Source organism: Zootoca vivipara, chromosome 12, assembly GCF_965207765.1.
Source record: "Zootoca vivipara chromosome 12, rZooViv2.hap1.1, whole genome shotgun sequence".
In the NCBI taxonomy this organism is placed as follows: domain Eukaryota; kingdom Metazoa; phylum Chordata; class Lepidosauria; order Squamata; family Lacertidae; genus Zootoca; species Zootoca vivipara.
Window position 1 is genome coordinate 50,298,601 of NC_142595.1, and position 23,542 is coordinate 50,322,142.

The window sequence follows — 23,542 nt, forward strand, 5'->3', positions numbered from 1 at the left end:
ATAATAATAATTCATTATTTATACGCCGCCCATCTGGCTGGGTTTCCCCAGCCACTCTGGGCGGCTTCCAACAGAAACATTAAAATACACTAATTTCTTAAACATTAAAAGCCTCCCTAAAAAGGGCTGCCTTCTAAAAATCTGGTAGCTGTTTTCCTTCTGATGGGAGGGCGTTGCAGGGACATCTGATGGGAGGGCGTTCCACAGGGCGGGCACCACCGCCGAGAAGGCCCTCCGCCTGGTTCCCTGCAACTTGGCTTCTTGCAATGAAGGAACCGCCAGAAGGCCCTCGGAGCTGGACCTCAGTGTCCGGGCAGAACGATGGGGGTGGAGACGTTCCTTTAGCTATACCGGGCAGAACGATGGGGGTGGAGACGTTCCTTTAGCTATACTGGATGCGCGTCATAAGCTACACCTGGCAAAGTAAGCTAAACTTTGGCCGTCTCCTGCAATCCATCGGTCACCCTGCTGGGGTCTGAGAGTGAGGGATCAGGCACATAGGGAAGCCTCGCTGTCCATGAAACAGCAAATGGATACAAGAGACTGCACAGAGCTTAAGTGATGGTTTGAAATCCTTTGTGTTTAAGATGAGCACCCACAGAAATAAACTCGTTACCAATAATAAAAACACATTCTATTTTATTGGGCCATTTTGGAATGATTTTCCCCAACCCTGCTTCTTTCTCTGCTTATGGTACAATGTATTTCCATCTGTAATGTGAATTTAACCCCATAGGAGTACATTTTTATTGATGTAGACCAGGGGTAGGCAACCTAAGGCCTGTGGGCCAGATGTGGCCCAGTCGCCTTCTAAATCCGGCCCATGGACGCTCTGGGAATCAGCGTGTTTTTACATGAGTAGAATGTGTCCTTTTATTTAAAATGTATCTCTGGGTTATTTGTGGGGCATAGGAATTCGTTCATTCCCCCCCAAGCTATAGTCCGGCCCCCCACATGGTCTGAAGGACAGTGGACCGGCCCCCTGCTGAGTTTGCTGACCCCTGATGTGGACCATTAAAAAAAATATTTTTTTTGATGACACAGTAGTACTAAAAAGTTTCAGTAACTACTAAACGAGCAGGAAGATTGACAGCTTCTGCTGGAAAGCGACTCAGAAGCAGAAAGAAAATATCATGAATGTATGGACTCGTTTGAGAAAAAAGCTTTTGGAGAGGCTACAAGGTATGGGGAAAAGTTTCAGCCAACAGGCAGTCTCCTTTTGCTCCACCCCACTCCTTTCCTGCCTTTTCTCCTCTCCCCCCCCTTACCTTGGCCCTCTCGGCATCTCGGGCAGACTGCCCCAGCAGGAAGACGGTCAGCGAGGGCGTCTTGGGTTTCTTGGAGATGTTGATCAGCTCCTTGAGTCGGGGCACGCCCAGCGTCACGTTCTTGGCCGAGACACCGGCGTAGTGGAAGGTGTTCAGGGTCATCTGAGTGGCCGGCTCGCCCAGGGACTGGGCAGCCAGCGCCCCCACCATCTCGCCAGGGTGAGCCTATGGGGGAGGATGGGCAAAGAGGGAATGAGCAGCCGCTGACCTCAAGGGGCTGCCCAGCCGTGGCTTTATACAGTAAGCCAGTTTGGAAGTCAGGACCTGGCGAACCAGGGTTCCCATCCCCGCCCAGCCAAGAAGCCCATTGGGTGGACTTGGGCCAGTCACTCACTCTCACCTTGACCTACCTTCTAGGGTTGTTGTGCGGATAAAATGGAGAGGAGAACCAAACAGTGATATTCTTATGGTGTGGCCACATGGAGACTCTTTCTGCTCTTGTTTTTGATTAACCACAGTTTAGGTTAACCATGGGTTTAGGGTTTAGGTCAGGTTTCCCCAAACTAAGGCCCGGGGGCCGGATGCGGCCTGCGAGGCTCTTTTATGTGGCCCCTGGCGAACCCCACTGCCCGCTCTTAACGGCACGGCTGCCCACTTCCGGGTTGTCGGAGTGACAGAAATAGCTTGTGCGCATGCGTAAGCATTATTTCTGGCGCACTTCCATGCCGGAGGATGCGCATGCGCACAAGCTATTTCCGGTGTTCCAGCGACCCGGAAGTGCACCGGAAATCGCGTGTGTGCAGATGTATGGGAGCGTGCTCCCGCACGCTCCGGCCCGCAGCGCAATCGGCGCTGGTGGCACCGGCCCTCGGCAACGTAATTTTGGGGACCCCTGGTTTAGGTGTGCCACTAAACTATGTTAAAACTAGCTGCAAAGCAGGGTGGATAAAATTCATGGTTTTAAAACAACAAACTGGATTTAAAAAATTTAAATTAAATGCTTTTGGAGGGAAAATGTTTCTAAAGATAGTTTTCTATTTAAGTTACATTACACAGTAGTCCAAAGACTATTCATCAGGAAATAAGGATTTGTTTTAAGTTTTTCATGTGTGCTAAAACTCAGTCTAAGTTTTTTTATTTTTATGTTTAACCACATCAGTTAGTAAACATGGATACATGCGCTATAATGTTATTGTTTTAGTTAAATAAATTGTTTAAATTGTTATTAAGGAAATGATTATTTTTCTCCTTCCAATAAAGTACAGCAGAAAAGTTGTCCAAATATAAACAGTTAACTTATTAAACCTCACAATAACTTCATAATTATCTGTCTATGTATTTCTAATAGTATAACCAAATCAGTAATTTTGGATAGAAGTGCCAAAACTACTCTGAAAATTTATTATTCCAAAAGTGAAACCTTCATCTGGTTGTAAATATTCTGATTATACCAGCAAGAATGAGTGTAAAAAAAATGATTTCAATCAAGTCTTACTGACTAGTGCAGGTATCCCCAAACTTCGGCCCTCCAGATGTTTTGGACTACAATTCCCATCATCCCTGACCACTGGTCCTCTTAGCTAGGGATCATGGGAGTTGTAGGCCAAAACACCTGGAGGGCTGCGGTTTGGGGATGCCTGGACTAGTGATTTAAATTGTAATTTAAATCATGATTTAAATCACATCCACCCTGCTGCAAAGTCTTGAATTTCAAACATAGTTTGGCTATAAAATTTGAAAATGATCTTGTTCAACTGGTTTGGGTTATGTCCCTTAAAAACATAATTTAAGTGATTTAGCCTGGAGGGAGCCAAACATCCAGGGCGGTACTCTCCACCTCCCCCATCCCTGGCCAGGTACTCACAATAGCCTGGTTGAATTTGGACTCAATCTCGCCCAGCAGCCAGTCAAAGGCTTCCCCGCTCAGGCGGAACTCCTCGATCATCCGCCGGCTGCAGAGCGTGGAGCGCAGGTGGATGTTGAAGAGGAGCGTGGCGTTCTCCTGCGCCTGCTTGCTGAGGGGGTCGTCCCCATTGACAATCACCAGTTTCTTGCTGAGCTCCTTCACGCCTGTTGCAGGGGGCAGAGAAGGGCAGGAGGGGCTGAGCTGAGAGATTGCGGCCAACGCGGCTCGCTTGTTCTCGGCAAGTTAATATATCCCGGCCTTGTTCCAGCCACCTTCTACATCTTTTCCCTCCTCCCGGGAGACCCGACTGAATTATGCACAGCGGCAAGAAAGCCCAGCCGCAGGCTGGTGTGTGTGTGTGTGTGTGATCCTCCCCTCCCCTGCTCTCGCCACCCGTTTCTGCCCCTCCCTGCCAAACTCACCGTCCACCACCTTGATAGGGTGCAGGTCGGAGGGCAGGCGCGTGTTGATGTGGAAAATCTTCTGCGCGTTCCAAATCATGCGCAGCAGGTTGCATGGGAGAACCACCTGTGCGGGAATGGAAAGTGTGTGGCATCTTAGGAGCTGGGCACTGCCGGCGGGGGACACCGACCAACGCTGCCCCCTCCATCACCAGCAAGACTCCACCTTTTAACCCCTCATTGCTTTTGCAGCAGGGCATATCCTATGCCACCAAGCTTATGATGGCATTTCATAAATTCTCAACAAACAGATAACAATGAAAATGTCGTACAGTCGTACCTCAGCTCCCGAATGCCTTGGGAGTCAAACGTTTCAGCTCCTGAACGATTGAAAACCGGAAGTGACTGTTCCAGTTTTCAAACGTTCTTTTGGATGCCGAACGTCCAACAGGGCTTCCGCTGTTTTCGATTGGCTGCAGGAGCTTCCTGCAGCTAATCAGAAGCCGTGTTTTGGTTTCCAAACGTTTTGGAAGTCGAACGGACTTCCGGAATGGATTCCGTTTGACTTCCGAAAGTACCGTACGACAGTACTGCCAATACGTAAGTGGATCTCCAAGTTAATTTTTTTCTATGGTTTTTGTTGTACGGTTTTCTCTGTGCGATTGCTGTACACCATATCCTGGATTTTTTTTAAAAAAATAAAATAAATTGTAGTATATTGATTTTTCTAAAAATAAAATAAAATGAATAAATAAATATTCCAGGGCAAAGAGAAAGATCAAACCAAAATGGGTTGATTTATTTTGCTATGGGTTTATGAAGAAAGGGTGGTTTGGGGGTGAGGAGAGGGGCATGAGTTAGAAAACCCTAATTAGGTCCAGCAATCCTTGCATCTTTGAGCATTACAATTTATTACATGCCTTCACCCTAAGGTCCTGGGGTAGGTCACAGCCATTAAATCGCAGCATTAGTACTGAAACACAATTATTAAAAACAGCTTGAAACAACTTAAAATTAGTGCAGTGGTTCTCAAACATTTTTCTCGCCTTCAAAATAAAGATTTGCTTGTGCCACACTTTTTTTTTTATTTTTTTACTGGTAAGAAATATATTGGGAAACGCAACTAGGATGGTCCCCGCTATCCCTTGATCCTCTAGCTCTCATTTTGAAAAGGTATCTTATCTGTATTATGCAAATAAATAAAGTTATTTTGATGCTAGGCTACGTGACACTGAAATGTTCAAATGCTGCTTTGATTGCCCTTGAATCTTCCTGCCACGCCAAGGTGGCAGACCACACCCTTTGAGAACCACTGAATTAGCGCAACCGGGAAGCGGAGTCCACACATGCAGGGTTGCGTTTGGGAGAGGGGGCATCAAAAACAAACACCCTGCTGGACCAGACCAGAAGCACCATCTGGACTAGGAGTCTCCAAGCGTCTCTTCTTGCCCAGCCAGCCGCCTGGAGGCGAAGACAAGGCCGGACTAGCCTCACCTTGCTGTCTCCCGTAGGGAAGATGACCCTCAACACCTCCCGGTCGGCCTTCATCTTCTCGAACTCCCTCTCCAGCTCGTTCTGGATGTGGGCGTTGCTGAGGATGTCCTTCACCATCTCCTCCTGCAGGGTGCGCCGCAGAGCCCGCTCGTTGGTGTAGTCGAATTTGAACCTGGGAGGGGGGAGATGAAGGAGAGGAGACCTTCAAGAGGACCGCTGCGGCGTGTTTGTTTCGCCAGCTGAAAAGAATTCCCTGCATGTGTCTGGCTGTTGCAGCCCATCTGAGATTGCAGTAAGGAAAGACAGAATTTCTGGAGAACCTTGAGAGGCGTCCTATTAACTTTGCCTTCCCCAACCTGGTGCCCTCCCTCCCATCAGCTCTTCTCCTCGACAGGCGACTCTACTGACGTAGCTGTTTGCATTGAGCTCCCTCGTTGCCCAGCGCAGATCAGGATTCCCCAGCCCCATATGCAAGGGTGGGGGGAGAGAGCAAATCCCGTGCAACGTGGGAGCAACAGAATAAAGTATTTTTTTTTGGGGGGGGGAACTCATTCATGCACGTAGAAAGGAAGCCCAGAGCCAAGACTCACTTCTTCTCAAAGGCCTTGTTGGAAGGCTTGAGCGTGGCCAGGTTCTGGAACTCCACACTCTCCCCTGCTAGACCGTCCTCACCGTAGCGCAGCTGCACCACCTGGTTGATGGAATTGCGCACTGTGGCGTCGTACTTCACCATCACGGACTCCATGGACTTGATCAGCCGCCGCTGGATGTAACCTGGCCATGGGGCAGAGGAGATTAGCAGGAACCCTGGTGCGCCCCACAGATCGTCCCTCCCTCCCTATCATTTTTATTACGTTTTCTGTTTTACAATTTAAAACACTCATTTAAACATCCTTAAAATATCAGCCACTTCCCTTCTTCTCTTTCCATGGTTCATTTTGCATATCGTAAATCTCTGCATTATTTTACAAAAACTAAACCATTCGGTATTCCATTATTGCACCCATCAAAACTCATCTACACTGTTGAATTTATCTTTATGCTGCCAACATTTTCAAGTGTACACCATTCAATAAACGTTTTCCAATCTGCTCTAAATGTATGTTTTTCTTGTTCTCTTATTCTGTATGTTAAGTCTACAAGCTGCGCATATTCCATCATATTGCTATTCTTCTTTAGTTGGGACCTCGCTCGCTTTCAATTTTGGGGCTAACAAAACACAGGCAACAGTAGTGGCATACATAAAGATAAAGGGACCCCTGACCATCAGGTCCAGTCGTGACCAACTCTGGGGTTGCGGCGCTCATCTCGCATTATTGGCCGAGGGAGCTGGCGTATAGCTTCCAGGTCATGTGGCCAGCATGACAAAGCCGCTTCTGGCGAACCAGAGCAGCACACAGAAACGCCGTTTACCTTCCCGCTGGAGCGATTCCTATTTATCAACTTGCATTTTGACGTGCTTTTGAACTGCTAGGTTGGCAGGAGCTGGGACCGAGCAACGGGAGCTCACCCCGTCACAGGGATTCGAACCGCTGACCTTCTGATCAGCAAGCCCTAGGCTCAGTGGTTTAACCCACAGTGCCACCTGGCCACATGACCTGGAAGCTATACGCCGGCTCCCTCGGCCAATAATGCGAGATGAGCGCGCAACCCCAGAGTTGGTCATGACTGGACCTAATCGTCAGGGGTCCCTTTACCTTTTTATCAATCATAATAATAATAATAATACCTTTATTGTCAATGTACAGCCTGTGTACAATGAAATTAACCGAGCCTCCCCACCCCCAAACACTCAAACTCATTGCACTCTGTGTGCTTGTTGCACTATATTATTTTCCGTTCAGCAGCCTAACAGCCCACGAATAGAAACTGTTTTTTAGCCTGTTGGTACGACTGATTATACAGTGGTACCTCTACTTACGAATTCAATGCGTTCCGAACGCACGTTGGTAAGTAAAAAAAAATGTAATTCGAATCCCATAGGAATGCATTGGGAGAAAAAAATTGTAAGTCGAAGCAACCCTATCAAAAAAATTCGTAAGTAGAAAAAAATCCTATCTAAACCGCATTCAAGATGGCGGACGGAGCTCCGTTCGTAAGTAGAAGTACCACTGTACTTCTATATCTCCTGCCTGAGGGTAGAAGATTAAAGAGGTGCTGGCCGGGGTGTGAATTGTCCCCGCTCTCCTAAGGCAACGATCCCTTGCGATGTCATCTAGCTGGCTCACCACCCTCTGTAAAGACTTTCTGCTTTCTGTCCGTGGCTGTCAAGCCAACATATCACATTGTGATACAATTTGAGAAGACACTTTCTATTGTGGACCAGTAGAAGGAGGTCATCAATTGTTGTTTAACATTGTTCTTTCGCAAGACCCTGAGGAAATGGAGTCTCTGTTGGGCCTTCCTAACCACCTGAGTTATATTGTTTTTCCAAGTGAGGTCTTCACTAAGGTAAACTCCCAGGAATTTAAAGGAAGAGACTCTCTCCACACAGCCCCCCTCCCCCCCGATATACAACGGTCCAAGTGGAGCCATGTGCCCCTCTCTCTTCTCCCCCCTCCCCCCAAACCCACCTGTTTCAGCTGTTTTGACAGCCGTGTCGATCAGCCCCTCTCGGCCTCCCATGGCGTGGAAGAAGAACTCGGTTGGGGTGAGACCGGCCAGGTAGGAATTCTCCACGAAGCCCCTGCTCTCGGGGCCGTAGTCGTCCTTGATGAAGTGGGGCAGTGTCCGGTGCTTGAAGCCAAAGGGGATGCGCTTCCCTTCCACGTTCTGCTGCCCCACCACGGCGATGACCTGTGGGGAGCAGAGGGGAGAAGCGGGGCAGTCACCCCAAGTGCCTGGCGTCCAGCGGAACAGGAAGGCCGGCTGCCATGCCTGGGGTCTGTCTGTCTGCCCACCCACCGGGTTGCTGGAAGCGGAGGGGCGAGGCCTACCTGCGAGATGTTGATCTTGGAGCCCTTGGCTCCCGACACCACCATGGACTTGAAGTTGTTGTACTCGGAGAGAGACTTCTGGGCGGAGGAGCCGGTCTTGTCTCGGGCGTCGTTCAGGATCCTGTTGACCTGGTTCTCAAAGGTCTGGCGCAGCGTGTTGCCGGGGGTGGGCTCTAGCTCGTTGTTGTGGGCCTTCTCAATCACCTGGAGTCGGGTAGGAAAAAGGGGAGGGAGTCTCAGAACGGGCCCCTTCCCCCAGGACAAAGCCTAGGGCAGGCATCCCCAAACTTCGCCCCTCCAGATGTTTTGGACTACAATTCCCATCATCCCTGACCACTGGTCCTCTTAGCTAGGGATCATGGGAGTTGTAGGCCAAAACATCTGGAGGGCCGCAGTTTGGGGGTGCCTGGCCTAGGGGATTGCTCTCCCCTTCCCTCTCCATCCTACCCAAACTCAACCCTCCCTTCCCTTGCCAGTGTGGTGTAGTGTTCAGTGTCGGACCAGGGTTCAAATCTCCACTCAGGTGAGAAGCTCACAGGGTGGGCCTTGGGCCTGTCACTGCCTCCCTCAACCTAACCTACCTCAGAGGGTTGTTGTGAGGGAGAGGAGGGCTAGGTAAGCCACTCTAAGGTCCTTGGTGGGATACAGATACAATGAATAAACAAACCCATCTTTGCTGGATCCCACATAGCTCTGTGAAAACCATCTCTATAAGGAACAGACAGTATTCCCCTAACTCCATCCTGACGCACCCCTTGGAAAATTGCCGATGGTCTTGGTGAACCACCTGACAGTTTTTCTATCTGCTGTAGGAATTGTGTGTGTGCTTTGCTAGGTGCTGTGTTGTTTCAGGTGGATTCAGAAGGAAGCACGCCATGGCCTTGAGCTCAGGCCCTTGACTGCTATGGTGAAATAAGTGCCGGTGGTGAACCCCCACCCACTCTGCCCTCTTTCCCTGAGAGCCCCTATCCCCCTCTCCCTATGTTCATCCCTTTTGGTGAAGAGTTCTGCTCCCCTCCGGCTCGTACCTCTATGACATCCTGCTTGGCCTTCTTGATGGTGTTCTGAATGTCTTGGTAGGTCTTGGCATCAGCAATGGAGTCCCCGATCCCAATGGTGTGGCCTGCCAAAGAGGGGGAAGAGGTTCAACACCAGAAAGGGAGCACAAGAAAGCTGGAGTGGCCTAGTGGTTAGCGTCAGGCTACAGCCTGGGAGACGAGGGTTCAAATACTTGCTCAGCCATGAAGCTCACAGGGTGACTCACAGCCTAACCTACCTCACAGGGCTGCGGGGATTAAATGAGGGAGGAGTACCAAGTAGGCCACTTTGAGCCCCTCAGAGAAACAGCAAGGCTATACGGGCTAAATCAGGTTTTCCAAAACTCGGGCCTTTATCTGCTCTTGAACTACCTGGTTCTGAATGGGGTATTTGAGCCACTGAAGGACCAGGTGCGTGGCCTGGTCATGGAGGCACAGGTTAATTCTGTATCCAGGGCAGCTGTTTATCAGCTCCATCTGGTACGCAGGCTGAGACCCTACCTGCCTGTGGACTGTCTCGCCAGAGTGGCGCATGCTCTAGTTATCTCTCACTTGGACTATTGCAATGCGCTCTATGTGGGGCAACCTTTGAAGGTGACCCGGAAACTACAACTAATCCAGAATGCGGCAGCTAGACTGGTGACTGGGAGTGGCCGCCAAGACCATATAACACCAGTCCTGAAAGACCTACATTGGCTCCCAGTACGTTTCCGAGCACAATTCAAAGTCTTGGTGCTGTTTAAAGCCCTAAACGGCCTCGGTCCAGTATACCTGAAGGAGCGTCTCCACCTCCATCGTTCTGCCCGGACACTAAGGTCCAGTGCCGAGGGCCTTTTGGCGGTTCCCTTGCTGTGAGAAGCCAAGTTACAGGGAACCAGGCAGAGGGCCTTCTTGGTAGTGGCACCTGCCCTGTGGAACGCCCTCCCACCAGATGTCAAAGAGAAAAACATCTACCAGACTTTTATAAGATATCTGAAGGCAGCCCTGTTTCGGGAAGCTTTTAATGTTTAACAGACCATTGTATTTTAATATTTTGTTGGAAGCCGCCCAGAGTGGCTGGGGAAACCCAGCCAGATGGGCGGGGTATAAATAATAAATTATTCTTATTATAGCTTGGAATTGTAGTCCAAAATCAGCTTGAGAATTGCTGCATTTCAGCCTCTGACAGTGGAGTCAGAGCACATAACCCTTGGATGTGACTTTTGAGTTGCAATGAAATAAATAACGATGATGCAGGGAACCAGCTCATGCCTAACTGAGGAGGCCCGAGGTGGGTCTAGTTGAGCAAGTAATGAGTTAAATCAGAACCCTAACGCTGCAACTGCCAGACTCCTCTAGAGGAAGAAGAAACCATGGGGAGGACACCCCCCCACCAAAAGCACCAAGTGGCACCATCCAGCTCACCTTCGATCAGCAGCCAGTTGTTGATAACCGTCTGGATGTTGCTGTAAAAGAGGCGGGTGACATCGTGGCCCATCTCCAGGTAGGAGATGTGGACCAGGGAGCCGGCAGAGGTGCCCAGCGACTTCTTGCAGAGGATGCCCATGATCAGCTCCCCGTTCTCCACGATGACCTGAGGAAGAGATGGGAAAGGAGAGCGACAGGGGAGCGTGAGGCTAGCAAATCTGGCCACAGGCAGGAAACTAGGGAAACCAGGCTGTAGAGACATTGGGGGGGGGGCGCTGTTGCAACTCTGCATCTCCATCCACCGGCCTGCCACCCTTTGAGCTGTGCAATGTTTGACTCGCAGCAGGAGTGGGATCTTCTGGTTTGCTCAGTGTGTTGCACCGCAATGTCCCGTCCCCCCCTTCTTGTCTGTTAGTTCCAGCTAGTGCAGTGATGGCGAACCTATGACACGCGTATCGGACGTGACACGCAGAGCCCTCACTGCTGGCACACGCCCAATCGGCCCAATAGCGCTGTTGTTTCTTTCCCATTTGTTCTCCCGCTCCTCCTCACGCTACAGCTTGTCTCCGCTGTTAAAACCCGGATCCTTTTTTTGTTGCTGTTGCTGCTGGTAGCCAGAGATTGGTTTTTAACCCATTCTGTGCTGTTTTTTTCTGGCGCTTTGGCAGACAATGATTGGGTGTAACAGTGTTTGTTTTTTAACCCGTTCTGTGCTGGGTTTTTTTGCGCTTTGGCAGACTATGTCGGCTGCGTGTTAGTTCCAGCGAAGGTATTATTGATCATTCATTTCTGTTCTCTTTACCCCCCAAAAGTGCAGCAGCTTTGGGGCATCCCCCCAAAAAGCAAAGCAACTTTTGCACCCCTCCAAAACTTTGGTCAGCAGCTCCCCCAAAAAAGCTCAACAACTCTGGGCACTTTGTGTTAAATAAGGGTTTTTTTGGTTTGGTTTGGTTAAATAATTAGTTTTTGGTTTATTAAATACAGTTATATATTACAATTATACATTTTTGTTATTTAAACTATAAATATCGTGGAATTTATGGGTTTTTTTCTCGAAGTGACACACCACCCGAGTTATGTTCGGTTTTTTGGCAAATTTTGACACACCAAGCTCAAAAGGTTGCCCATCACTGAGCTAGTGCAAGAGGGGGGTTGAGGATCAGGTGGCATGGAGGGGAGGTTTTAGGATTAGTGTGCCTCTTGTGTGGGGAAGTGGGGGGGGGGCACTGCTGCTTTTTTCAATGCTCAACTCAAGAAACAAAAAAACTCTGCCTTTGCAAGGAATGAACCGGACGTACAGTCATGCCTTGGAAGTTGAACAGAATCCATCCCGGAAGTCTGCTCGACTTCTAAAATGTTCGGAAACCAAAGCGTGGCTTCCGATTGGCTGCAGGAAGCTCCTGCAGCCAATTGGAAGGCATGTAAGCCCCAACGGACGCTCAGGTTTGCGGCGTCCGGGAGCCAAAACCTTCAAGAACTAAGCTGCTTGAAAACTGTATTTATTCTTGATGGCCAAAGAGTATCTCAGGCCATGTGCTGGATTTTTGCATGTGTTTCGTTTATAATAATACAAAATAACTTTATTATTCATACCTGACCCACCTGGCTGGGTTTCCCCACTTTAAAATACCTAAATATCCCCTGCCTTTCTGTGCGAGACCACAGTTCACAAAAGGTGAAAATGAATTCATGGTAAGGCATAATCAGCACCTTTGGAATTAAGAGCGCAGAAGTCGTCCTGAGTTGGTAAGAGCACGAGACTCTTAATTTCAGGGCTCTGGGTTCGAGTCCCGTGTTGGGCAAACAGATTCCTGCGTTGCAGGGGGTTGGACTAGATGAGCCTTCCAACTCTGGAATTCTGTGAAACTCCATGAGACCCCACTGCGGTGTGCTGGCTGGGGGCTTGTGGTTCAAAACATGTGGAGGAGGCCAGGCTGGTGGAGGCGGCCTTCCACCTCCTCCCCCACCCCCACCCCCGAGGCCTGCCCCACCAACAGTACCTTGGTATCTCCGGGAGAGATGTGCTTGTAGGGGCCGCTGTCCTCATCGTCCGGGTGGGTGCTGTGCGTACGGATGCAGTTAATGTGTCCTGGGATGATGAGGGAGAAGATCTGCTTCCCGGTCCAGAGAGGGCGAGGCTTGAGGATGGCCGGCTGGGGCACTTTGCCGTCCCAGGTGGAGAGGAACATCAGCAGGTTCATCACCTCACCCTGAAGGGGAGCGTGGGAGAAGGGAAGCGGAGTGGTGATCGCCTGGCTTTCCCCCATGAAATGGGAACATCCCAACATCTTCCCTCCCTCAAACCACCAAGCCTTACTAAAAGCAGGGCTTGCTACAAGTACAGGAAAAGGGGGGAGAGCGAAATTGCCCCTCTTGGTGCAGAAAAATTTGATAAAACATACGGGATGGATCTAGTTCCGCCGCTAAAACCCGCCGGAAGATTCAGGACGGGTCACAATAAAACTCTGCTTTACACAGTGCTAAGTCAAACTATGGAACTCCCTGCCACAGGGAGCAGGGATGGCCAACTTGGATGGCTTTAAAATACAGTGGTGCCTCGCTAGATGAATTTAATTCGTTCCACGGGTCTTTTCTTATAACGAAAAAATTCGTCTAGCGAATCCCATAGGAATGCATTGAATTTTTTTTTTTTGCCCATAGGAACGCATTAATTGAATTTCAATGCATTCCTATGGGAAACCGCGATTCGCTAGACGAAAATGAATTCGTCTGGCGAGGCAACCTCCGCTAGAAAAAACATTTCGTTAAGCGAAAATTTCGTTAAGCAGGGCATTCGTTAAGCGAGGCACCACTGTAAAGGTAAAGGGGCCCCTGACCATCAGGTCCAGTCGTGTCCGACTCTGGGGTTGCGGCGCTCATCTCGCTCTATAGGCCGAGGGAGCCGGCGTTTGTCCACAGACAGCTTCCGGGTCATGTGGCCAGCATGACAAAGCTGGCGAACCAGAGCAGCGCACGGAAACACCATTTACCTTCCCGCCGGAGCGGTCCCTATTTATCTACTTGCACTTTGACGTGCTTTCGAACTGCTAGGTGGGCAGGAGCTGGGACCAAGCAATGGGAGCTCAACCCATCGCTGACCTTCTGATCGGCAAGCCCTAGGCTCTGTGGTTTAACCCACAGCGCCACCTGGGTCCCTAAAAATAGGATTAGACAAATTCACAGAGGATGAGAGGGTTATTGAAGGCTGTGCTCTGCCTCAACCTGTTGCTGGAAACTACAGGAGTGGGAGAAGGTGGTCTGGTGATGCTGGCAGGTCTCCCTGCAGGCCCCTGGTTGGCCACTGTGAGAACAGGATGCTGGGCTGGATTGGCTCTTAAGCCATGCCTAAGGAAGGCTTGCCTCCGCAGAACCTGCCCTCACCCTCTCTAGGAAGACGTCTCTCTTGGTGAACTTGCGGACCGCCGTCAGGGTGTCCTGCACGATGCCCATGACGGGCCTGTTGGACTGAGGCGTGACAATCATACGGGGCACCATGGCCAGTTCTTGGATCTCCGCCCGCGTCTCCAGGGACTGGGGGAGGTGCAGGTTCATCTCGTCGCCGTCAAAGTCGGCATTGTACGGGGTGGTCACACTGGTGGAGAGAGAGAGAGTGAGAACAATGGAGGGCAGCGCTCAGGCCAAGGACCAAGAAGGAAACTGTACAGATGCCTGTCTGAGTTTGCAGAGAGGGAAAACTAGGGTTGGGGAGCAGCTGGGTCAGGCGGCCTCGGAATCTCTTTCCAAAAAGTAAGCCGATCCTCCCCCCTCTCCCTTTTCAAGCCTGCCCCTTATCCACACACACAGAGAACCGCGCCTCCTTCCCCACCTGAGATTGAGGCGAAAGGTGGACCACGGCAGGATGCGCACTCTGTGCCCCATCATGGACATCTTGTGCAGCGTCGGCTGTCGATTGAAAATGACGATGTCGCCGTCACACATGTGCCGTTCTACCTGGAAGGGGAGATCAAGCAGGAGGAGAACTGTTGGTTTGCTACCTCGAAGGATGAGCAGGGGGAGGAAGATAGCAAAATGCACGTGGAATTTTCTGCAGCCAAACTAATTCAAATAGTGAATCCGCATCAGCACGAATTCTGAAAACTTTTACCATTTGCATAGATGCACGTTGACATCGCGTGAGGAAGCACCAGTGAAATAGGACACAACCCAGCTTCGAGAAGCCTGCATATTTATCATATAATGCAGCGAAGGGGAAATATTTTTTCAGACTGAGGGCCATATTCCTTTCTGGATGAACTCCCAGGGGCCGCATGCCAGGGGCAGGCAGGGCCAGAGAAAAACTGGCAAACAACAAATTTAAGTATTTACTTTTTTAAGGCTATGCTAGTTTCTATGCTCACTCACTCATCACTCTTTATCCTCTCTCCGTGCAAGAAAGAGGCATTATCAGAGCTCAAGGGCACATCCCAGCAAGGCAAAAAGATCCAAGAAGCGTGAGAGGGAAGGTCAGTGACGGGGCAGCCTGAGCAGAGTCCCGCGTGCGTGCGAGACACCTGGCCAACTCTCGATATAAAGCACAGTATGTCCACTCTGCTCGCTGAAATGATTTCTAGCTTACTACATAATAATGCTAAGGAGAGCCTTGATTCTGGATCAGGCCAAGGGCCACCCAAGCTCAGCGGTCTGTTCTCACGGTAGCCAACCAATGCCATTTATTTATTTAATGATTACGATTATTAAAATCTGCATTCCGCCCTTGATATGTAGATCCAGGGGTGCAAACCTGAATAAAATATTGGGAGGGCCCAGGCAAGCCCCACCCCACATAATTTATCACACCACCATTTGAATGGAAATATGCCTATCAACTTGGGGGGGGGCGGGCTGGCCCCCTCAAATATTTTATGGGGGGAGGGGCCATAGGGACCATCAGCTCCTAGAATTATGCTCCTATGGCGCAGATCACAGGGTGGTTCACAAAACATTAAAATACAATATAGAAAACACAAGGCACATAATAAAAAAGGGAACGAGAACCAACAACCCCCTCCCAAAACACATTTAAAAGGGCATCGGATGTTAATCAGCCAAAGGCCTGGTTGAAAAGGAATGTTTTTTGCCAGGCGCTTAATGTTAATGAAGTCGCCAGATGAGCCTCCCAGGGGAGAGAGGAGGAGTTTGAGGAGGAGTTTGGATTTGATATCCCGCTTTATCACTACCCTAAGGAGTCTCAAAGCGGCTAACATTCTCCTTTCCCTTCCTCCCCCACAACAAACACTCTGTGAGGTGAGTGGGGCTGAGAGACTTCAGAGAAGTGTGACTAGCCCAAGGTCACCCAGCAGCTGCATGTGGAGGAGCGGAGACACGAACCCGGTTCCCCAGATTAGGAGTCTGCCGTTCTTAACCACTACACCACACTGGCTCTCAAGAGAGCATTTCCTTACCCTGCCTGCCCCACATGGAAAGGTTTGCAAAGAGCGATATGCCCCCCCCCCAAAAAAAACCTTTGGTCTCCCTCTCCCTGGCATTTCCCAACTGTCCCATTTGCTCGAATTTGTCCCAACTTTAAAGGAATGCTTGGCGTGGTCACTTAAAAAAAGCCCACCTGAGTCTATCGGAACGGAAGAGGCTACAAGATCTGCAGCTCACACAATGCCTTTCTTTTAATGCTAGCGGACGAATCAAAGAATTGTAAGGTTCTGCTGGCGGAACAAGCAAGAGGGCTCCCCAAATCCTTCTTTGGTTTACTTACTCCGGTGTGGGAGGGGGCTGTGATTCTCCTACCCAACTTTGTCCCGTTCCCCCACAGACCAAGCTTCCTGCCAGCGCCCCCAGCGGAACTGACCTTGTACCCTATCTGCAGGTGGAGGTCGCTGGGCTTGGGGTGGAAGCGGAGGTCAATCCTGTCGCCGTTGTCCCGGATAATGTACTTGGCTCCGGGGTACTGGCTGTTCCCTCTGCGCACCAGCTCCTGCAGCCTGGCGGAGGCGGAGAGGGGTTAAGCCGGCATTCGGGGGCGCGAGGGACCTGAGCACACCAGGCGTGGGGTGGGGGGTGGGGAAAGGGGGCTCACCTGTCAATGTTGAAGGGCGTCACTATCTCGGCGAAGGTCATGTTGGCCGCGATGGAGCGGGGCACGCCCACCTGGTCGATGGAGAGGTTGGGATCCGGGGTGATGACCGTCCGGGCCGAGAAGTCCACTCGCTTTCCCATCAGGTTCCCTCGCACGCGCCCCTCTTTCCCCTTCAGCCTCTGCTTCAGGGACTTCAGGGGCCTCCCCGATTTCTGCATGGCCTGGAAATCAAAGAGGTTGGAGGAAGCAAAGCATTATTCTCTTACAAAAGCTGGTGGGGGAAATGAAGGTGCAAAGAATGGCTTCCTTTTGCCTGTGGAGCAAGCAGGAGTGTCCCACTCTGGACCCTTGCCCTCCACTGACTGGGAACCGCTCTTAAGACTTCTAAGTAAGGGAAACTGGTCAACTTTCTAATCTAATTCAAGGCAGGGCAATCCGATGGATTTAAGAACAGAGTGAAACTCTGCTATCCTGCCCAACAGGTGTGTGATTTTGCGTGTCTCTGTGTATCAATCTCTCTCCTAGTCCACTCAATGTATTTTTGTGTCTCGGGAGACAATGGAAGGGTTCTGCCTTCAGGGGTGAAGACAAACTTTTGGAGTTACAGTGCTGCTGAATTACAACTCCATACCAACAGGGGCTGATGGGAGTTGTAGTCCAGAGCGCTGGGAGGGCCAGCCAAGCAGGTGAAGGCTGCTCTAAAGGAGCCTATTTGCTCCTAATGAAATGTGAATAAATAGCAACCAAATTGAGAGAACTTTTGGGTTTCCACTCCCCATTTCTGTCCAAACCATGGAAAGGGGACCCCCCCCCCACAGAAAGTCTCTTGTAATCAGAATGAAGGCAAATATAGCTCCAGACCAACAGACCTGGGGAGGCCTCCCCCCAAAATCAGCTTAACCGCCTGAACTCACCAATATAGGTTTGCCTGTGGAGGGAGGAGGCATCGCGGCCTAGCTATGGCTCGCTGGCTCCTCTGCAAAAGAGGGGCGGGCTGCAGATTTCTACCCTGCTAGGGGCAGGCAGAGGCCCCCCTGAGCACTTACACGGGGCAGCCCAGGCAGCTCGTTGTCCACCATGGTGGCCACGTGGAACTGCAGCAGCTTGACGTCTTCGGCGATGACGTGGGCGGCTGCGCCGTTCTGCTCATTCCTCCGCAGCTGGTTGTTGATCTTCACAATGTCGGCCAGCTTGTGAGTCAAGTCGTCCTGAGTGGGGAGAGGAAGGAAACAGCCTGTCGGGGCAGGCAAAAGGAGCCAACCTGGACCGCGCCATCCTCGCCGGAGGCGCTTCTTCGTGGGCTCCCTTCCGCAGGAAGTCTGGAGGGTGGCCCCCACAACAGCAGGGCCTTTTCAGTGGTGGCTCCCTGCTTATTGAACGCTCTCCCCAGGGAGGCTCACCCGGCATGATCATTACGTATCTCCAGGTGGCAGGCAAAAACATTTCTTTCTGCTAGGCCTTTGGCTTTCATATACGGTCTCTTTTAAGTGAGTTGGATGTTTTAATCCAGCTTTTTAAACCATAGAATTGTCTTTTTCTTTTCTTTTCTTTTCTTTTCTTTTCCCCAGTTTTAATAAATCTGGCTGTTTTTGTTTGCTTAACATTTCACATTGCTTAAGAGCTACTTCATATCTAAAAAAAAGTAACTACTAACTGCCAAAGACGATAGCAGAGGGAGGTTGGCCCTTTGATATGTTTTCATTGCAAGCCATTGGGCTAAACATCATTTGAATGGCTGCGTATGACATACGAAAAAAGGACCCTGCAGGATCAGGGCCAATGGCCCATCTAGTCCAGCATCCTGTTCTTACAATTGCCAGCAAGATGCCTGTGGGAGACCTGCATGCAGGATTCGAGCACAGGAGGCATCTCCCGCTCCTGTGGTTTCCAGCAAGCAGTATTGAGAAGAATTACTGCAGTTTTTTCCCAAACTTAGGTCCCCAGCTATTGCTGGACTACAACTCCCTTCATGCCTAGCTAGCAGGATGATGGGAGCAAGAGCCGAGGAACCAAAGTTGCATTTCTGCCTATGGCAGTGTGACTTTTGAGTTGGAAGAAAGCTTGCCCCCCCCCAAAGTCCACCCTTGGCCCATACCTGATTCCTGGCAGAGCCTTGCATGACAACAGCGGGGCGGACAGACAGTGGCGGGACCGGGAGCACCGTGCAAATCATCCACTCGGGCCTGGCGAACTTGGGGTCCATGCCAAGGATGAAGCACTCCTCGTCCGAGATGCGCTTGAAGATCTCGTGCACCCGTTCGGGGCTCAGCAGAATCTTCTTCTCCTGAGAGTCCTCGTTCACGTGTTTCCACTCGGCGTAGAGCTCCAGGCCCGACCGTCGGATCCTCGGCTGGTAGCGCCCGCAGCCGCCATGACCCTGGATAAAGAGGCAGCAATGGGACAAAGGCTGTCAGGTCAATCGGGGGTTCCCTCCAACTGCCGTGGGCCTAGGGCAGTATTCCTCAAAACTGGGTCTCTTGCTGTTGTCGGACCAGAACTCCCATCATCCCTGGTCAGGGGTGCTGGGAGCTGTAGTCCAGCAACAGTAGGAGAGACCCACTGCCCTATTTGAAACTCCTAAGGAACCGTCGGAGGTGGTCCCTTCGAACTCTACAATTCTGGGATGCTATGATCTGGGAGAGCGTCCACAATGGTCCAGAAGGCAGAAAAGAAAAGTGAGTGTTAAGATAAGAGGCTGACGTGCAACATCTTACAAGCTGAACCAACCCCGCTGGGCTTGCGCAGCCGATTTGCGGTCCTGACCTTTTCCTTTGTGATGTCTTCATCGCCTTGGTCCTGCTCCACTCCAAACTTGTTGTCCATCTCCTCCCCACCTTCGCAGATGTTCTTGCCTTTGCAAAGGTCGTAGACGTGGGTCAAACGCTTCTTCGGTTGCCCTTTGGATTTGGCCAGGATGTCTTTGATCTTCGGATTGTTCTGCAGCAAAAATAAGAACGGGGCGTTCCCCCCAAATAATAAAAGGTGTGATTAACCGTGCCAGATTTGGGGTTCTTTTGAATGACCACCCCACCCCAACATCCTCAATACTACGGGGTAATAGAAGAAGTCATTTTACACCTAGTGCAATTGTAAGTTGGACTACAACTCCCATTATCCACGACTACCAGCAAATGTGAGAATACCCCACTATCTGCCATAGCTCTTGGGAAGTAGGCCTCACATCAGAGGGGACATGGGCAGGCTGGGGAGGGATGCAACAGGCCTTTCTTGCTGCAATGACAAGAACACTCCACAAATACCAGTACAGTGGTGCCTCGCTAGACGAATTTAATTCGTTCCACGGGTCTTTTCTTATAACGAAAAATTCGTCTAGCAAATCCCATAGGAATGCATTGAAGTTTTTTGCCCATAGGAACGCATTAATTGAATTTCAATGCATTTCTATGGGAAACCGTGATTCGCTAGACGAATTTTTCGTAAAACGAATTCGTCTAGCAAGGCAACCTCCGCTAGAAAAAACCTTTCATTAAGCGGAAATTTCGTTAAGCAGGGCATTCGTTAAGCGAGGCACCACTGTATTCTGTTCTCTTAGGATGAATCCATATTATTCTGCCTTCCTGAGCGGTTCAATGTGGGGGGTTCGTACAGTCAAAGTGTTTGGAGTCAGAATCAGGGGAAACAGAAGACCTTTGAACTCAAGCTGAACAAAGGGAAGGGGAGGGCTGACACAAACAGGGCCTTCTTGGGAGTGGCACCTATTCACCTTGTGCCATAATGGCTCATTTTTCAGAACTAGATTAAAAACATGTTTTTATTTCCCCTAGTTCTTGTTGTCAGTGGCTACCAACACTGGTTATTTCAAGTAACCCTTAAGATTTCTGTAGCTGATGGAATTGCTTTTTGAGTTGTAGGTTGGGTGCTGTGAGGCAGCTTAAGAATTCTATACTGTACTGAAAGGCGAGATTAAAAACAAAAATGGATGGTTGCCCACAAAGAAGCCACACAAGGCTTTGACTCACAGGCAGGTATCACCGAGAGCAGAATGTAGAGTTAGAAGGAAAATATATTGGTCAACCCTAAGGGCTTGTCAACGCACTCACCTGGTCACCTGTGGCAAGTAACCACGAGCCAACAAGACGGGAAATTGTTTGTGGACAGAAAATTAGATTATTTCTCTTCTTTGAAAAGCCACAGGGGAGCACAGCCAGGAAAGCTGTGGCGCCCAGAACTGGACAAAGTATTCCCAGTGTGGTCTGACCAAGGCAAAATAGAGTGGGACGATTACTTCCCTTGATCTGGACCAGACTTCTGTGGATGCAGCCTAGAATGGCATCAGCTTTTTTTTTTTTTTTGCTGCTGCTGCATCACACAATGGACTCATGTTTAGTTTGTGGTCCAATCAGACCCCTGGATCTTTTCACATCTACTGCTAGTAAGCCAGTTGTCCCCCATCCTATATTTGTGAAGCTGGTTCTTCCCAAGTGCATAGCCTGAAATGTTTCTGATTGAAATTCATTTTGTTACTTTGGGCGCAGCTCTCCAATCTGTCAAGGTCATTTTGAATCCCGATTCTGCCTTCCGCGACATTAGCTAGTAGTTAGGTGTCACCTGCAAATTCAACAAGCATCCCCATAATTCCTTTATCACTTCTATTGATGAACAACGACAGGCCCAGGACGGAACCCTGCAGCACCCCACTTGTCACTCCCCACCCCCCAGGATGACAAGGAACCATGGGTTTGGTCAGCCAACCAGCTACAAAATCCACCGAACAGTTCCCTCGTCCAGCCCACATTTCGCCAGCTTCCTTGTAAGAATATCACGGGAGACTTGGTGAAAAAAACCATGCTGTTTTCGACTATTCACTGGTCAGAGCTTGTTTCTAAGGCGGTCCAATAGCTCCTGTCGTTACTCACAGAGTCAACCAGCAGCTTGGAGCAGAAAAAGCAGACGCAACGTAGAACCTTCATCGTCTTGCCCAAGAAGCCGACGTGGAAGACAGGCTTGGCTAGCTCAATGTGTCCGAAATGGCCAGGGCATTCTGTCATGTTGCCTGCCGGAGAAGAGAAGGATGGGGAAATCATGAGCCCTCCCGGATTCCGAGACTGGCCCCATCACCCCCTTTCCCAAGAACCAGTTTTCCTAGCGAGGCCACAGCACCGTCTCCCCTAGCCTGGTACCGTGGCTGGGGCTGCTGGGAGTTGTAGTACAAAACGCATGGCGCACTGCCCTAAGAACCCACCTGCACAGGTCTGACACCGTCCTGTCCTTTCAATGACACCCTGCCGAGGGTCCATCAGGCCCCCCAGTTTGGGGCGGCCCCCTTCTGTTGTCTCAGGGTATTTGATCCCCCCTTCCGTCACTGACATCCGTTTCTAGAAAAAAAGAAAGCAGAATCATTACTGTACCAGCCAAGTCACCAGAAGAAAAGAATGATATCTAGGTTGGGAGATACAAGGAACAGAAGTGCATAGGGCTTTTTATTATTATGTCACTTCCGTAATGGTCCTCTAAAAACCATTACCAAGAAAACAAAGCGTTTTTAAGTGAGTGAAGACTATCAGAAGGACACCTTCCATTCAGGAGAGAATTTACTGCGGGTATAAAACGGCTTCACAAACTTTACAGCCTGCCCTAGCTCTCCACGTCAACAAGATTACAGGCAAAAATGAAAGAAGGCAGAGAAGCTCTACTACTGTACGTACAGTACAGTAAGACCCACTTCATTGATTTTCTCTCCCCACACAGAAGGGGCTTGCTGAGATTTTAATGGAAGACAAGCAACAAATGCTACTTAAAATGCAGGATCTGTGAGCAAGTTTTAAGGAGAGAGCCCAAAGGCCAGCTCATCAATCAAAACTTACTTGCTGTGTGTTTTATAATAAATAAAAACCGCAAAGTTCTTTCAAAATGCAGTTTTGGAGTCAGTGGAGCAAATGTGTGCATGAATGTAATATTCTTCAGCATAAAGATGCCAACATGGACTGTGCTGCCATTCCTTTGAAAACAAATCGGGATCTTTGGTGGTATATAAATCAAATAATAAAAGTCCCAGCAGCAAAATTATTCAAAGATTATATAACCCTAACGAAAAAATGATAAGGAAATCCACTCAGGCATCCCGGGGTGTCCAAGGAACAGCTTTGTGGCACTTTTAACATTTGCAAATTGGTGGGAAAATTTGTCTTGCAGGAGCGAGCACGCTTTTGGCTGCCTTCCTGCAAACCAACATTTTTTGGGGTAGGGGGAGAGAACACTGTGCTCCCCCCCCCCGGAAGGTGCAATCGATCTCCCTTTCCCGCATAGGAAAGCCAAGCACATCCGCATTTTCTTCTTCTTTATTTCAGCATTGCCCTTCCAAAATCCCAATGCGATAAAAGTCTGGAGAAAGTTCTTTAAAGACCCCACCACCCGGCCTCTTATTTTTCGCACCACCACCTTCTTTAAATAATAAAAATTATATTAAAAACAGAGCGGCGCGCCACCCACCATCTCATCCGGGCTCAGGATGCCGAATTGCACGCGCTTGATGGTGCGCAGCGGGCACGCGCTGTCCCCGGACGGCGCTCCCCCGTGCATCTTTGCACACTTTTTTTTCCGCCTCTCTCCGCCTTTTTGGGTGTCACGTGACGCAGACGCGGCGCTGCCTCCGCCTCAGTCGGCAGCCAGGAAGCAACAGCGGCCCCTCCCCCACACACTCCGGTTTCCACCGAGGCCCAGGGCCTACCGAGCTCGCCGCGGGTTCGGGGGTCTCCCTCGCCGCCCGCGGACCGTGAGTCGGGGAGGTGTCGGCAGACTCAGCCGCGTCCCCCAACTCCGCCCCACCCGCGCGCGCGCCCTCGCGACCACGTCCGGCCGCCTAACCCCTTCCCTCCCGTCTTCTCCCTCCGCGCTCTAAAGCGCGACTGAGCCAGCAGGCTCTCAGGCGCCGCCTTATATAGATTCTCCCCCCTGCACGGGGCTACAGTAGCAGAACGGCAAGGGCGAGGACGCGGAAGTGGGCGGCGCCGCGGCCTGCGTCCCCCTCCGAGCGGAGGAGAGGCGGAAGGGGGCGTGGCTAGACCGAAGTTGTTTGGAGAAGAAAAAAGCGGGCAGGGAGGC

At 50.3% G+C, this 23,542-nt stretch overlaps 1 protein-coding gene across 1 annotated transcript in view; it reads right to left on the minus strand.

Moving 5' to 3' along the window:
* The window catches only part of POLR2A (RNA polymerase II subunit A), a 31,747-nt gene extending 8,394 nt beyond the window's left edge, over positions 1 to 23,353 (minus strand). The window contains exons 1-20 of the mRNA XM_035134644.3: positions 22,931 to 23,353; positions 21,684 to 21,816; positions 21,358 to 21,494; positions 19,244 to 19,417; positions 18,576 to 18,857; positions 17,527 to 17,688; positions 16,481 to 16,701; positions 16,253 to 16,385; positions 14,276 to 14,400; positions 13,831 to 14,041; positions 12,450 to 12,659; positions 10,447 to 10,615; positions 9,034 to 9,128; positions 8,006 to 8,209; positions 7,643 to 7,865; positions 5,660 to 5,843; positions 5,070 to 5,241; positions 3,597 to 3,702; positions 3,133 to 3,338; positions 1,269 to 1,493 (exon numbers count right to left, since the gene is read on the minus strand). Coding sequence (XP_034990535.1) covers positions 1,269 to 1,493; positions 3,133 to 3,338; positions 3,597 to 3,702; positions 5,070 to 5,241; positions 5,660 to 5,843; positions 7,643 to 7,865; positions 8,006 to 8,209; positions 9,034 to 9,128; positions 10,447 to 10,615; positions 12,450 to 12,659; positions 13,831 to 14,041; positions 14,276 to 14,400; positions 16,253 to 16,385; positions 16,481 to 16,701; positions 17,527 to 17,688; positions 18,576 to 18,857; positions 19,244 to 19,417; positions 21,358 to 21,494; positions 21,684 to 21,816; positions 22,931 to 23,020 — 3,462 coding nt within the window. The 5' untranslated portion in view covers positions 23,021 to 23,353. The remainder of the gene's footprint in view (positions 1 to 1,268; positions 1,494 to 3,132; positions 3,339 to 3,596; positions 3,703 to 5,069; positions 5,242 to 5,659; positions 5,844 to 7,642; positions 7,866 to 8,005; positions 8,210 to 9,033; positions 9,129 to 10,446; positions 10,616 to 12,449; positions 12,660 to 13,830; positions 14,042 to 14,275; positions 14,401 to 16,252; positions 16,386 to 16,480; positions 16,702 to 17,526; positions 17,689 to 18,575; positions 18,858 to 19,243; positions 19,418 to 21,357; positions 21,495 to 21,683; positions 21,817 to 22,930) is intronic.
* Between the last annotated feature and the right edge of the window lie 189 nt (positions 23,354 to 23,542).